The 16,914-nt window shown below is 34.7% G+C and overlaps 2 protein-coding genes across 3 annotated transcripts in view; one reads left to right on the top strand and one right to left on the bottom strand.

Annotated features, from left to right (window-relative positions):
- The window catches only part of dgke (diacylglycerol kinase, epsilon), a 12,831-nt gene extending 9,568 nt beyond the window's left edge, over positions 1-3,263 (top strand). The window contains exon 11 of the mRNA XM_016461807.1: positions 932-3,263. Within this exon, the coding sequence (XP_016317293.1) occupies positions 932-1,153 (222 nt within the window). The 3' untranslated portion in view covers positions 1,154-3,263. The remainder of the gene's footprint in view (positions 1-931) is intronic.
- A 54-nt stretch (positions 3,264-3,317) lies between these two features.
- Positions 3,318-16,914, bottom strand: part of trim25 (tripartite motif containing 25) — a 22,900-nt gene continuing 9,303 nt past the window's right edge. For both annotated transcript variants that reach the window (XM_016461805.1, XM_016461806.1), the window contains 7 exons: positions 12,658-12,726; positions 11,840-11,908; positions 7,417-7,512; positions 7,257-7,313; positions 6,928-7,026; positions 5,186-5,245; positions 3,318-5,101 (listed from right to left, as the gene is read on the bottom strand). In XM_016461805.1, the coding sequence (XP_016317291.1) occupies positions 4,569-5,101; positions 5,186-5,245; positions 6,928-7,026; positions 7,257-7,313; positions 7,417-7,512; positions 11,840-11,908; positions 12,658-12,726 (983 nt within the window). In that variant the 3' untranslated portion in view covers positions 3,318-4,568. The remainder of the gene's footprint in view (positions 5,102-5,185; positions 5,246-6,927; positions 7,027-7,256; positions 7,314-7,416; positions 7,513-11,839; positions 11,909-12,657; positions 12,727-16,914) is intronic.

The following is a 16,914-nucleotide window of genomic DNA, read 5'->3' as shown; positions in this document are numbered from 1 at the left end:
TGTTGATTTTGATTGCTTCCATTGTCCTCATTTGTAAGTCGCTTTGGATAAGTGTCTGCTAAATTACTAAATTTAATGTAATGTAATGTAATGCCTGTGAAGACCTCTATGCTGAATAATAGCAATCCACAAATCGGTGCTGGCGATATTAGATGAGAACAAATCTTGAACTGAGTTGAGGTGCATAATGACTCATTTGTCTTCTGTAGAGCTGCTTTATAGCCTAAATAAATGTTTCATGATTGATGAATTTTGCAACATGTTCTGTTATTGAACAGGATTGATTCAACATTGAACTGACTTGAGCTGAATTATGCCACTTTTGCCTTCTTTAAAGGGGTCATATGATGCTTTTTTAAAGATGCTGCTTCAACACTAACTGCGGTTACTGAAACCACGCCTTCTTTCTTTGCGTGCACATTTGGGCGCATTATGCAAATATTCCCACATAGTGAGGTAGATATGTGGGGGCGTGTTAGAACGAGCCGTTTTAGGGGGGCGTGGCAGAGTCTTAACTTTGATAAAGAATATCTCTTTGGTTTTGAGACTTTAGTCTTTGCAGCGTCAGGGATCTTATCTATTCACGAACAGCTTGTAACACTCCAAAGAGAAAGGAAAACTTGAAATCGCATCATATGACCCCTTTAAAGCTGCTTTTGATTTGATCTCAATTCATAATTTGATGAATTTTACAACATAAACATTGGTATTGAACTGAACTGAACCAACACTGAACCGAATCGAGCTGATTAATGACTATTGTGTTTATAGCTACTTGAAAGAAGAATTAGATTTTTTTTCACGTTTGAAGAAATTTGAATCACTGATTCTGTTATTTCCTAATACTGTAAAGCTGCTTTGAAATGATACGTATTGCGTAATTCACTGTATGAATAAAGGTGACTCTTTATCCTTTGCTTTTTTGTGGTAGCTGGTGTTGAAGAGTTCTCGGATGCCAATGCAGGTGGATGGAGAGCCGTGGGCGCAAGGTCCATGCACCATCACCATTACCCATAAGACCCAGGCCCTCATGCTGTACCACAGTGCAGAACACACAGATGATGATGACTCCAGCGCCTCAGAGGCTGAAGAACCCTCAGCCGATCACATTGACACAGCTAGCAACACACAGGAAACTGTGACAGTGTCTTAGTAAGGCTGTAATCATTCTGTCTGTGCTATTTCCACCCCAGAAAGTAGCACAGCATGAAAGGAAGACACCCTGATGTCATAAATGTAAATGTACATAATGTGCATGTGCTGCTCTAGTAATAACATCTGCAGTGGTTATTTCTGAGAGTTTAAAAGCCCCTTTCTCGCTCAAGCACATCTCCTGCAGTTCTCAAACTGCCCACAAGGTGTCTATCTCTGTTGAAACAGGTTTGTAAATTTGTGTGCATAATTTTTTTTTTTCTCCCAGGGAGTGCTACCCAGAAGCTCTAGGAATGGCTCAGGTTTTAGATATTTAGTCCACAATGGAATCATATTTAGCTGTAAGCAGAGCTCAGGCAATCATAAAAAATAAAATTCAGTCCAGTGGAGAATGTTACAAACAAAGCTGCTTGGACACAAATGTTTTGCACTGATCTTGAGTGCCATAGGTCTGTGAAAATACAACTCACTGCAGAAATCTTGTATTTGAGTTGTATATGTAAATGAAGCTGTGCAATAATTTTGTTTAGGTCCTTATGTTTTGTAAACGTCTTTTGTGAAACACCATTGTACTGCTTGAATCTAGAGTAGATTGTGAATGGGTGTGCCATTGATATCTTATTATTTTGCAACTGTTCCACGTGTGTTATTGGTTTAGTTTATGAAATGGCAGTAAAAGGTTTCAGAGCACTGGATTAAGATACCGTTCTTTATTTTGTTGTTCACATATGCTGATTATCAGGCATTTTTATTGTTTTATTCATTGTTTATTTTCTTCACATTTCCATAGAGATTCATGATTTTATGCATCCTGCTTTAGTAAAATTTACTTTGCCTAGAATATAACCACCCTTACAGGGTTTCTGAGTATTTTCTTTAGTCCCACTCTTCCAAGTCTTTCTGCTTTCAGTGCAGTTGTAGCATAAGAACAGTAATGTTCTTGAAAAACTAGGACAGGATAGAAAACAAAAACAGCTTGTGGAGTGGTAGTATGTAATGTATGTAATAAGTTTCATATAATTATATCTACATCTGTGGCTTTCCTAATGGTAACTCTCCCTGAACTAGTGTCACCTCTCTTTGCAGGAGTTAGACATATTAGCCATTAAAACCTTTTTTGATTAATATGAGGTTTTGCTGATGTAATGTATTTGAGCAGTTTATAGTTTGGTTTAGTTCATTTCATGTTCAGAGTGATTTTACCTTACAGATTGTTAAAGAGAACTAATCTAGATGGCAGCCAGTTTTCATACATAATTTTGAAGGAGATTTTGATACTTTTTTGGAAGCTAAAAGGTTTACAAGTGTTACCAAAAGTATGTATCATTTTATCTCAAAGACTGAATATTTTCGCGTTAAATTATCTTTATCAGTTGTACATCAAAATGTAGACTGCTGTATTAGTTTTATTAAAAAAAGTTTAGTAATGTCTGAAAACTTGAGAATGCTTCTATACCTTGAGAAAGGATAAAATCAAAATTGTGATGTTTTTTGATTAGTGTCATTAAAAATTACTTTCGAATATGTTTGTGTATAAATACTGATGAAAACATTTTTTCTTTACAACTGTAATTGCACTTTTTTCTTTTTACACATGCTCTAAATATGTCAAAGGGGTTTTAAATGAATATTATTCTCCTTGGGAGTACTGATAGTTGATCATTTTAAACGTTTGCGAGTGTTAGATGAAATGGGATTCTCTGTATTGAATATTGAAGGTTGAAATATTTTGCACTGACTTCTGTACGCTAGAAACATGACACGAGGTTAACACCCATGGCTTATGTCTTGTTTTTCAAACTCAAATGAAGCCTAGTTTTTATTTGACAGTAGCTGCTCCTGGCATTGTGTTTGATGTGTAACTAGGCGTGTTTGTATATCCAGATAACATACCAACATGTATTACAAGCTGGAGACGATTGAGCCAAAACATTTAATTAAGTTAGAACATAAAGAATTCCTTGGTCAAAAATGTAGTTTATTTTTTTATTGTAATTATATATATTTTTTTTATTGTTCAGCACTGAAAACAATGTGAACTGCACAAATGAACAATCACCATTACAGGAGCAGGATTAAGTCATAACATAATTTCACAAATGTGATCAATACAACAGAAGATGAGAAAGAAAGAACAATAAATCTAGATGATGTTATATTTATTCTTATACGAGACTTGGTCATGTAATGCTTTTATTGGTATCATTCTGATATTTTACTTTATGTATATTTTTCTCCCCAACAATGTACAATATTTTCATTTACATTTTTTAAATAATCACTCTATATGATGTATCAACCAAAATTGTAATATTGCATAAAGCAAACAATAAATGCCTTACTACTAAACTTTTCTTTTCACTATTAACATTTTTAACACACATTTAACACTTGTTGGTTTGACAGAATTGCACATGCTTAAATTAAAAACTGACTGGACCCGGCGAGGATACTTTGATCAAGAACCAATACAACTCTATCTGGAGCACACTGCCAGTGGACTTTGCCCATGTGATCAAACCAACAAATGTCAAGTGTGATCATGTGATGAAGTTAAACACTTCAAACAACTCGCAAGTAAAATCAGCCAAAATAACACAATTCACAGAACAAAGTAAGATTAATTAAGAATAATGTGTCAACATTTGCAAACCACATATGTACATTGAAATTTCCCTTTTCTGGATCAATGACGTCAATCATAGCAATTAAGTCAAACATTTTTGAATAATGACCACTAAACGATTCGATTGAGTGTTGTCTTGTGCTGTTTTCAATTTAAGTATTTTCAGCATAGCTGAGCTAGTGTCTCTTGCATCACTTCTGCAGTCTTGTTCTTGAAAGTAATTTCAGACTAAATCAATAATTAATTTACTTTTATTTGGTACGTAGCCATATAATAGTTATAATAGTTTATTGAGGTTTATTTAGTGACAGTTGGACTGCATTAGCCTTTAGATATCATCCATCAATCTTTTTTTTTTTTTTGGTCAACATGTAAAGACATTACCCAGACATTTATAGATTAAAACTGCTTTAAGACGGCTTTATGCATTCTGTACAGTCACAACACACCTAAATTAGAATTAAAAAGTTTATTTGCATCAAACCTGGCTTGATTAAACCCCATAAATTAATATTCTGTCATCTGTTACTCATGCTCCTGTCATTTCAAACCCGTTTCAAAAGACTTAATCATCTTTGGAACAAAAATGAAGATATTTTTAATTTACCGTAATTATTTTTGCCCATCTATTGAAAATCCTTCAAAGATTTCATGAAGCTTGAACATTCTGGTTGTGTGGACTCACTGAATGGACACAGATGACAGTATATAAAAAATATCTACATTTTTCTTCCAAAGATAAACAAAACTTCAATTCATTAAAATGAGTATCAGTTCAATTTAGATACTTTCAATTGCTGAGCTTGCACAAAGAGACAGAAGAGCCATTTGAGAAGATCCAGAAAGCGGGATACACAGCCTCAGTGAAAGGAAAGACAAATGTGTGGAAAGGGTAGGCCCGGTCCTGCACAGTATAGAATGTTGCACTTCTCTGATCACAGTCCAGCAAGATGCCCACGCGGCTTGGGTTGGGATTCTGCAGCACCGTCTCGATGCTGTTGTGCCATGCAGAAAGCTTCACGTTAAACCACTCCACACACCAGGAGTCTGCATTACGCCCCAGACGGCTAGAGGGACCCTTGCGGTCAATTCGTCCGTATGCAAGTCCCAATCCGCAGAAGTTGTTACTGCTCATTTTGATCTCCCAATAATGACGGCCCTGAGAGAAACCCTTTGTGCAGAGCACCTGGGAACAGACAGAAAAGCGAAGGGGAATATCTGTATAATGAGCTGGGTCGTCCGAGACTGTCGCTTTGGTGTTGTTTTCAGACAGCGAGATCCGCTTGTGAGCTGTTCTGACGTCAAAATTGAGGATAGTGCCATCTAGACAAAAGAAACCCATGCATATAGATGTAAAAGGTGATGAACATGAACAAGTGGATAAAATCGAAACTATGTCAAACTCACATTTAAGAAGGTCACTTCGTTTAACAAAGTTTAGCACAGCTGGTGAAATAGCAGGTGGATCTGTAATGAGAGAAAGAGGAAATAAAAAGCTTTCAGAAACCACTAATGTATTGCCTCCAAAGGGAATGAAAGGTTCACTCATTTTATTAATGCATTAGTATAACAAATCCAAACAATCGGGGGTGCATTTCCTAATAGCACTGTTAGCCAACTATGGCTCTTCTGTCGCTACCCACAAAATTCAACAATTTGCTGTTTCATGAAACCATTGTTTCAAACATTTGCAAACAGGGTCACAAACATGCGTGATGGAACTATAGCTCTCAACCTGTGGTTAGAAGCATAGTTTCTTCTTAGATCATGCTCAAATGTACATATATACAGTATCTCACAGAAGTGAATACACCCCTCACATTTTTGTAAATATTTTATTATATCTTTTCATGTGACAACACTGAAGAAATGACACTTTGCTACAATGTAAAGTAGTGAATGTACAGCTTGTATAACAGTGTAAATTTGCTGTCCCCTCAAAATAAACACAGCCATTAATGTCTAAACCAGGGCTGTCCAAACTCGGTCCTGGAGGGCCGGTGTATAATGGTGGCCACACAAAATATTGACACTTTGGGCCCAATTTGGACATTTTCACTTAGGGGTGTACTCACTTTTGTGGCCAGCGGCTTAGGCATTAATGGCTGTGTGTTGAGTTATTTTGAGGGGACAGCAAATTTACACTGTTATACAAGCTGTACACTCACTACTTTACATTGTAGCAAAGTGTCATTTCTTCAGTGTTGTCACATCAAAATATATAATAAAATATTTACAAAAATGTGAGGGGTGTACTCACTTCTGTGAGATACTGTGTATATATATATACAGTCAGGTCCATATATATTTGGACACATGCACAATTTGTATTATTTTAGCTGCGGACCAAAACATATTCAACTTACAGTTATATGTATATGGGCTTAAAGTGCACACTCTGAACTTTAATTTGAGGGTATTCTCATCAAAATTGGACGAAAGGTTAAGGAATTACAGCTCTTTAATATGTATCTCCCCCCCTGTTCAAGAGACCATAAGTAATTGGACAATTGACTCAAAAGCTGTTTCATGGACAGGCGTGGGCTTTTCTTTCATTATTTCTACACCAATTAAGCAGGTAAAAGGACTAGAGTTGATTCTAAGTGTGCCATTTGCATTTGAAGGCCTGGATGTCCACGGAGGACAACAGTGGTGGATGATCGGAGGATCTTCTCCATGGTAAAGAAAAACCCTTTCACAACATCCAGTCAAGAAATAAATTAAAATGCACTTCAATTTCAACTTGATTGTTTTATTTTTAATTCTGTTCTGGTGGCATACAGAGCAAAAATTAGGAAAATTGTGTTAGTGTCCAGATATATATGGACCTGACTGTATGTGTGTGTGTGTATATACAGTATTTATACACACACAAATCTATATATTTTAGTGTGTCAACAATCAGTGCCTTTTTTTTGAAGAGTACACATGTACATTATTAATACTACTTCGTTGTGTGGGAACTGCACCCCTGCCTGACATTCAATTATTTAAAAACACCTGGTCTGATATATTTCTTTTCTGCTTCTAGAGTAGCATCTGAGTCTATTCTGGAATTACAGTAAATGGTGTAGTTTTGGAGCACAGACCCCTTACAGTAAAGATTCAATTTTGGAGGGCAAGATTGAAGAAGAACTTTTTCCACATACTTATGTCAGGTATGTCTACAGTTTTAACTGTGATGTCAAGCAAGTTTTCCATGCTTTTGGAGAAAACAGGATTTGCTCCTTTAGAAGGATTCCTAGATCCTGGCAAAGAGAATATACATATAATGTTAGAATCATTTCTAAGATATATTAATTTGATTCACATTCCTTTTCAGAACAATTTGAGAAAATCTCTGTGAAACATAAACTAACACAGGCCCCTCCTTTTTATCACTAGGTGTGAATATGTTCAACACACATAACAGTAATCAGGCAAACAGTAATAGTCAGTTGTAAAATAATGAACACATGGAGGGGTAGTCAGAGCTTACTGTTTGGCTTCTGGTCTTTGCGCTCTTTGTGATCCTTCTGATCTTTAGCAGTCTTGCCTATCAAGAAATAGAAGAACAATGAGAGGAAGGTGTACATTTTAATGTGTGTTGTTTATGGCTCCAAAATATTATTAAAAAAATATATAAGCAGTTGACTTACTGGAATTTTTCTGTTTAGTTCCTGAAGCCTTGGCTTTGGGACCACAGCTCAAATGTGCTGAAGGGTCATACCACGCGATCGGTGCTTTTTGCATCCCTAAGAAATAATCAAACATAGAATTAATTTAACAACAACTAAATTTGTGATTTGAAAACCGCAATATTATGTATTCTTTCATCAGTATGACATCAAATTAAAGTCAATTAAACATTATTTTAAATAACTTAAATAGCATTTATGCTGGTAAGTGTAAGGTAAGGTTTTTGGCCTGTCCCGCACTATGATTTTTCTTTTCAGCAGGACTTTTAATTTGACAAAAAAAGGCAAAATTATATAAAAATCACATTTGCATATCGTTTTAAATACAGTTTCATTGTTAAGCAATGTTTTTGGCATAAGTGTACATAATGGCACATTCAAGTGGCAGTAACTTTAGGAGGTTACATCTCTCAGGATTCCAACACTTAAGACAGAAGCATGTTTCTCTCACTCCTCTATAATGTTCCATTTTTGATGATTTATAAGGCTTGACTGAGGGGGGGTATCATGCAATGTCAATACTCTTACCATTTTTAAAATGTAAATTCAAACACTTATTTTTTACATTTAATATAACCAATATCTACAAGTAACATCCTTTCAATGTGTACAACGTGCTTTTGTGAACTTGACTATTAGCTAGAAATGAGCAAATTAGTTTGAAATCGTCAAACCTGTTACTGTCAGCCCTGTTACTTTTCAGAGTAACATGTTTTGATGTGGGTAACAGGGACGACATAGATTAGGTGTCACCCTGTTTTTAAAGATTGTCTGTGTAAAATTAAAATATTGTAAAGGTCACCCTGGGTTTATTATTGAGCTAACACCTATATCATTCAGTGGCATATGAGCATCAGTTACATTTTTAGTTAGTATTGTTGGTATTGTTACTAATGACTGGGATAAGAGTATCAGTCTCAATAAAATTATATTTTCCCCCCATAACTCACTGTCAATAATACATACATGTAAATTCAATTACAAACAAGAGCAGCAAGGTGACTGCAGACCCTCACCCCAGTCTTGCAATGTTCAAGAAAGTAAAACCAAATTTCAGCATCAACATCTTGGTCTGGTTTCAGATGATCACAGATAGACCAAGATCTGATCATCTTCCTTGCCTAATAATTGAACCAAATCAGTGTATTTTAAGTTCTGTGAGGGGACACAGACAAATAGATGGACACATTATCTAGTTACAATACCCTTAAAACATTAGTTTTAACTTTGGATAGCTCTTAGAAATGTAATGTGCTAAATTAACAATGAACTGACTTTAACTGAACTCTATTGTCCTCCTACGTTATCGACACTATTTTCCTGTTTAGCACTGTAAAGCTGCTTTGACAATCTGCATTGTATAAAGCACTAAATAAATAAAGGTGACTTGACTTCACTAATACAACTATGCCAAGTAAGTGCAATACAATATAATGCAATTTAAAATGGTAAAACTTTGCAGTATTATGTAAACAAATATGTGCAGTGTGCTGAAGAAAGTGTGCCCCGTCATCGCTGCTACTTTGGTCAGGCCTGTGACTATGACGTCAATCCTGTTACTGTCATTAATTTCATAAAAATTGTTAAGATGATATTTGATACAGCCTTCCAGGTTTTATTTAATGTAACTGTAACTATATTTTATTTTGGACCTTTTTTAATATCTCTCTTGTAAAAATATATATTTTTCTTAATTGACATGTGGTCACCCTCCAAAATTAGGATGTTCTTGGTCATCTGAATGACAAATATAAAAATATTTTTTAAAAATCCAAAATTTGAAACAATCCCATTGAAAAGAGGGACTAAAATGCTGCTCATATAAGTGAAAACGATCACATAGTTCTAATTAAACTATAGTCAGTGTTGACACTTGTACTTTGGAAATGTAATAGGTTACAGATTACAAGTTACCATACTTAAAATGTAATAAGTAGTGTAACTTTTCAATTACTTTATTAAAGTAATGTAACTGATTACATTTGATTACTTTTTGATTACTTTTCTAAATTTCTAATGTTTTCAACTGTTTATCATTTTCAAACATGTAAACCAGGCAGGGTTAACCTTACAGTAGTATTCAACTGATTACTGTCAGACTTTCGAAATCCTTCATCGCTTGAATTAAGATTATATTTAAATTTTAAAGTAGACATTGGATGCAAAATTCACTTTTACATGGTGTTTGCATATAAATGTATCTTAGCAGTGTGTGGACACAACCACCCTACAATGATAAAAATCCATTCACTCCTTTTTTTTAATCCCCCAAAATCCTAAACAGTCTCAATTATCAAGCCGTTTTGATTTTCAAGGCAGGTTTTGTTAAAAAGTTAAAACTCAAAGATAGATCAGTACCCAGTGTTCGTGATCCAGCTGCACCTCCAGAAGAAGTAAGTCTAACACTTTATATTTTTTATGATTATTTGCAAATCGCCTTTGCTCTTCCATGGAAGAAACGGTGGGTGAGCAGAGCTCATTAGCATTTAAAGGGACATGCCCTAAAATGAGTCGCTGTGAACAGAGCAAGGTAAAAAGGGTTTTGTTTTACACAACCACTGAGGAACTTTAACCAAAGTATGTTGCAGACCGTTCATGAAGACCCTAAAGAATCATACCAAATTGTGGAAGATCAATGTCCCCTTTGAAGCACAGCCACCACAAAATCAGACTTACTTTGAGATCATTCTGAGGTTAAATACATATTTAAAACCATAACAAGAAATAGTTTAACAGCTATGATAATGTTTTTGAAATCAAATCTTTGCATAGTTATGACTGGAAACACTGGCATCTAACAATGGCTTGGGAAAATAAAGCAAATACATTAATCCAAATAGGAAATAAAACAGTTATTGAATAAGCACGTCCTAAACTCCTGAAACATTGCTGTCTCATATTTTAGAGCAGTCAATGTAATTTATGAAAGAAATCAATTAAATCTGTATGTGGGAGTGTGTGTGAAAAAAGCAGATGTAACCCCCCTTTGTAATCCTTAACATTTTCATAAGTAACTGTAATTTAATTACACATTTTTTTCTCTAACTGTAACTGATTACAATTACTTTTATTTTGTAATTAAATTCCGTAATTCCGTTACACGTAACTAGTTACTCCCCAACACACACACACAGAAGCGAACAACTGACCTGTTTAAATGCAAGGTTTAAAGGGATAGTTCACTCAAAAATTCAAATTCTGTCATCAAAACTCAAGGATAGATCAGTACCCATTGTTCGTGATCCAGCTGCACCTCCAGAAGTAAGTCTGACACTTTATATTTTTTATGATTATTTGCAAATCGCCTTTGCTCTTCCACGGAAGAAAGGGGCGGGTGAGCAGAGCTCATTAGCATTTAAAGGGACATGCCCCAAAATGAGTCACTGTGAACAGAGCAAGGTAAAAAGGGTGTTGTTTTACACGACCACTGAGGAAAAGTTTGTTAAGTTTGTTGCAGATCGTTCATGAAGACCCTAAAGAATCATACCAACTTGTGGAAGATCATTGAAGCACATGAAGCACAGCCACCACAAAATCAGACTTACTTTGAGATCATTCTGAGGTTAAATACATATTTAAAATCATAACAATAAATATTTTATTAGTTATGATACCGTTTTTGAAATCAAATCTTTACATAGCTATGACAGTAAACACTGGAATCTAACAATGCCTTGGAAAAAAACTGTTAATCTTTAAAAAATGAAGCATAGCTATATATAAACCCATATAGGAAATAAAAGAGTTATCGAATAAGCTTGTTCCTGAAACATGAAACATTGTTGTTTCGTATTTTAGAGTAGTCACTGCAATTTATGAACGAAATCAATTAATGTGGGAGTTGAGAGTGTGTGTGAAAAAAGCAGATGTAACCCCCTTTGTAATCCTTAACATTTTCATAAGTAACTGTAATTTAATTACATATTTTTTCTCAGTAACTGTAACTGATTACAATTACTTTTATTTTGTAATTAAATTACGTAATTACGTAAATTACATGTAACTAGTTACTCCCCAACACTGACTATAGTATATAGTAACGCTTGTGTCTGTAACAGGGTTGACAAAAATACCAAAACATGAGGTAGAAAAATAGTCGTAAAATAATAAATTGCTTAGCTTAAGATGGCACAATACGATTTCCTGTCATTTTAAGGTGTCTTCATTTCATGGATATTTAAAAAAAATGTTAATTAAACATTTTATTTTTTTATTTTTCCAACTGGAAAAGGCCCCGATTTCATGTAATTACCTACCCCGAAACATTGGGAGAAAAATTATTTAAAAATGAATGAGAAAATATAGTGATGAATGGATGGGTTTAGGTTATACTACATCAAGAGGCAACAAAAGCCCATTCAATTGCATGGGAGTTACTACTTACACATGTCTCTTGGATTTGGCAGGAGGGCAGGAATCTCACTTGGGATTCCTGGGAATTGGTTTCCTAGACCTAGAGGATTAGAGAAGTGGTTCATTGCTGAAGAAAGTGTGCCCTGTCATCGCTGTTACTTTGGTCAGGCCTGTGACTATGACGTCAATCCTGTTTACTGTCATTAACTTCATAAAAATTGTAAAGATGATATTTGATACAGCCTTCCAGGTTTTTTTTAATGTAACTGTAACTATATTTTATTTTGGACCTTTTTTAATATCTCTCTTGTAAAAATATTTTTTTTTCTTAATTGACATGTGGTCACCCTCCAAAATTAGGATGTTCTTGGTCATCTGAATGACAAATATAAAAATATTTTTTAAAAATCCAAAATTTGAAAATCCCAGTGAAAAGAGGGACTAAAATGCTGCTCATATAAGTGAAAACTATCACATAGTTCTAATTAAACTATAGTATATAGTAACGCTTGTGTCTGTAACAGGGTTGACAAAAATACCAAAACATGAGGTAGAAAAATAGTCGTAAAATAATAAATTGCTTAGCTTAAGATGGCACAATACAATTTCCTGTCATTTTAAGGTGTCTTCATTTCATGGATATTTAAAAAAAAAAGTTAATTAAACTTATTTTATCTTTTAATTTTTCCAACTGGAAAAGGCACCGATTTCATGTAATTACCCCGAAACATTGGGAGAAAAATTATTTAAAAATGAATGAGAAAATATAGTGATGAATGGATGGGTTTAGGTTATACTACATCAAGAGGCAACAAAAGCCCATTCAGTTGCATGGGAGTTACTACTTACACATGTCTCTTGGATTTGGCAGGAGGGCAGGAATCTCACTTGGGATTCCTGGGAATTGGTTTCCTAGACCTAGAGGATTAGAGAAGTGGTTCAAATCTTCTGGCAGCAGTTTTATTAAGAATAATAAGGCCCTATGGCTGGGCGATTTTTTTGATTTTATCAATTAATTTGAATTTAATTGATAAAATTGTTTTGCCACAATTTTATTTTTTATAAATCAAGGAATCACGACTGTAAATAGAAATATTACCAAATGTTAGAATTAGACACGTTGACAATATGCTAATGATAACAGTTAAAGAGAAAACAATGATCCGACCGCATGAAGGTGCACGAGATTAATTGCTCACGTGTGATGCACTCTATGAAGGACCGTAAGCAGAACATATTTCTAGGTGCTATTCACACAGATTGTGCTTTTGCATTGAAAAAGATATGACAGGGGCAGTGGAATAGGAAAAAATGCAAGGAGATGGGAGCTGAACTTCTTATAACTTGAGCACTGTGTTTTTAGAATGCTGTTTCATGCACAAGGCGCTGCAAGAGATACGAGTGCAATGGTCAAATGTGTCCATCAAGCGCATGTTTATATAGAAAAAAAATGAGCAGTGGAATGCAAAAACCTGTAAAGAACTATGTCTGATATTTCATGTTTGCATGAAATAGTCTACCGAGACAATAGTCTACTGGTCTTACACTTTTAGTGATTTTGAATTGCCTTGAATTTTGAATTTTTTTTTAGCATTTCTTGTGTTATTTCTTAACATACATGTTTAAGACAAGCTTGTGCAATAAGTGCCTTCATATTTCATGCATCTCTACTGTAAAAAATATATCTAACAAGTGATTTGTTTTACATTTATATCATGTTGACAACTTAGGCCCCGATCAGAGAAAATGCGTTTTTCAGGTTTGAAAATGCATGGGGCAACGGACTGTGCAGTGCGCTGCAGTTTTTTTATGTTGCTAGCCAACCACTGAATCAGCTGTCCTGTCAGTCTAAACAAGGATTATAGCGCGAGCGCACTAGAATCTTTGATTTGCAGTAAACTGCCATATTAGCAGAAACTTTAAATATAGTGGGAGCTGTGATTCATGAAGTCAGCTCCGGATAACCTGCGACAGTCACCACAAGTTTCTCCTCCATCATTGCAGTCTCTGGACATTCTAAGCTAATGTAAACTCCCATCACCACAACGATCTCTATTAATTCGATTGGACAATGGAAAAAAATGCAAATGACGTTGGGCGTTCAGAGCGCTCCTACAAAACTCAAGGCACAGCAGGTGGCTAAAATGCGAGGCCCCCGGGGCGCATAAACAGCACACAAAACGCTCACTGCCAATAGAAAACAATTTTAAAAAAGGCACCTCTCACTTCCAAAAATGCATTCTGTCTGATCGGGGCCTTAATGTGGGGTACACTTGGAATAGAGCTTTCTTTAATTAGATGGTTAATATAGAGAATGTTACTTGAATCATGTTACATTTTTTTAAGGTGACTTAAATGTTAGTTAAATGTAGTTACATTTTTAAGATGACTTAAATGTAAATAAATAAATAAATACAAATAAAAATCGAGAATTGGTCAAATGTTCTGAAGAAAACAAAATCAAGATTTTATTTTTTGCCATATCACCCAGCCCTAGAATAATCTCAACAACATATAACTGGCAACAAAATCACTTGTATAAAATGCTTTATATGATTAGTATGTCCCAGATTTCCCCACCAATTATTTCAAAACACAATCTCACCTGCGCCAAGAACAGATTTCTCAAACTCTGTAAAAACATATGAATATCAGAACTCTTAGCACGGACTATGACTATGTGTGGTGTTGCTGTACACAAACATCAAAACATGCAAACAAGCTCTGCACTTACACACCTGGTTTAAGTACAGAGATTCTGTTTTCTAATGGCTGCTCCATTAATTTGGTGACCCACTCCTTCAGTGCAACTGCAGAGGAATGATAAGCTATCACCTCTTTACTTTCCACATTCATACGAGGGTTATAGGGCTCAACATTTACCACAGAGGGCAAATCCACAGAGGCCTGTGACAGAGATTGGTAAAGTCAAGAATACAAACATACAATCTACGTATCTTGAATTGACTTACTTTTTGTAAGAGATCCTAGACCAGCACTGGGCTTCACACACAATATTTAATCATATATACATCTAAGGCACAAATAACAGTACTAAAAATGAAAAATGTATTTCAACATTTGGTCACATAATCATACTCTGCATCACCTTTAAGAATTCTAGTGACTGCGACTGGTCCAGCAGAATGTTGATCTCAGATTTGGTCCTACTCATCTTCTCGATGTTCTCATTAAATTTCTTTATCAAGGAGACCAGTTTGCTCTGACCTTTCTCCTGTTCCTTATCGATAGCAAGCATGGCTTCTTTCTCATCTCGGTCAATCATTTCTCTAAGCTGCCTGTATTCAGACTCAAGAACACGTTTGCGGGTTGCAGCTAGGTCCTGGGAAAGCAAAACCAAAGGAAATGAAAGCTCTACATGCTGACATACGTGATAGTTAAAACTGTATATGCACATCTTGTCATCTCTTACAGTACCTTCATCTGATTCTGCTAAAGATTCCAAAAGAAAAATAAACATTTCCAAACCTTTAATTTGATTTGTTGCTCCTTCATCTGTGTGATAACCTGCTGATTTTTGTCAGTTTTGACCTCAAGGATGTTGAGCTTGTCAGTCAGGTCGGTCTAAAAAAGTTTGAAGAATAACAACAATTTTAGGGAATCCCTTCATTGCCATATGTTTAAGACCACACAATCCTACTAAATGTTTACATATCAAATAATACAAACCCTTAAAAACAAACAAGCAAATATTATAATTATTGGACACTATGCTTATGTTATTTTGCTTAGGGTCAGTTTAAGTCAGTATGTCTAAGATATATATATTTGATTACATTTGCAACATCCTCTGTCATTGAACTAAACTGAATCAACATTGAACTCGTTTACTTTTTTATTCATGATACTATCTACTAACGGAATTCGATTTGTTTTATAATTTGGTGGACTGCAACACTGACAATATTACTGAACTAAACGGAATCAACACTGACCTAAATTAAGCTGAATAATGAAAACTGTCTTCTGTAGAGCTGCTCTTCAGCTGAAATTTAAGTCATTTTAGAATTTAATTTTGCGACACTGTTTGTTTTGGTGAAGCTAATTTAAAAATCTGTATTGTATAAAAGTCTATACAAATAACTGTGACTTGACTTGAAATGTGACATGATCAGTGACATGACCTTACAGAATGCTGATATCAGGGTACACCGGTGTTGTGCCCAATTCTGATTATTACCCCCTAGTATTGGAGTGCGGTAAAGTTGGTTTTATGTTGGACATTCGTTAGACATTCGATCTTTACTTCAGCATTAATTTATATGTAATCGCATAGTAGTCATGGATCATGCTGTATCTCGTTCAGATCACATTTAAAAACATAATATTAAAATTAATAATAATATTATTTGATGATGTAATTGTTTTAAACCTCTGAAGTGAAAAGGTCCTCACAACGATCTCCGCTTGCGCACGTCAAGTTAGGGAGTGTCTCAAAAGTGCAAAATCCACAATAAATTTGATTAAATATGTGCATTATTCCATAAAAAACACTAAAACCGTGATCCTTTTACATGTGTAGTTTATGTTGGCAAATAAATTAAGTATAGGTTAAGATTATTTTTAACTTTTAAAGGATTATTATATCTGTTATAAATATGTAAGTAAACTGAATATCTTAATGAAATAAATTTATTTAACTATGTGGTTGTTTTATTGAAAGAGCTCAAATCACCTACAATGTATTTATACATACATGCAGCATATAGTACACAAATTAAAATGTATATATTTTGTGCATCTATTATACATTTTTAAAATTTTAAAATCTATATAACTTCCTGCTTATGTGACCCAAAGATATCACACCAGTTGTAATATCGTCACACAATCCTGACACACATCTTACACGACTTGGATTTTGGAAATATGATTTTGTCTATTTTTAAGTAATTTTTTAATTATTACAATCTACATAACTTCCGGGTCATGTGACCTGATGACGTCACACCAGTTGTAATATTTTCACACACATCTGACACACATCTTACACGACTTGGATTTTGGAAATATGATTTTGTCTATTTTTAATGAATTTTTTAATTATTAAAATCTATATAACTTCCGGGTCATGTGACCTGATGA

The sequence above is a fragment of the Sinocyclocheilus anshuiensis genome, unplaced genomic scaffold (genome assembly GCF_001515605.1).
Source record: "Sinocyclocheilus anshuiensis isolate Anshui unplaced genomic scaffold, SAMN03320099.WGS_v1.1 scaffold612, whole genome shotgun sequence".
In the NCBI taxonomy this organism is placed as follows: Eukaryota; Metazoa; Chordata; class Actinopteri; order Cypriniformes; family Cyprinidae; genus Sinocyclocheilus; species Sinocyclocheilus anshuiensis.
Note: the sequence above shows the minus strand (reverse complement) of the source record. Positions and strands in the feature narration are given on the sequence as shown.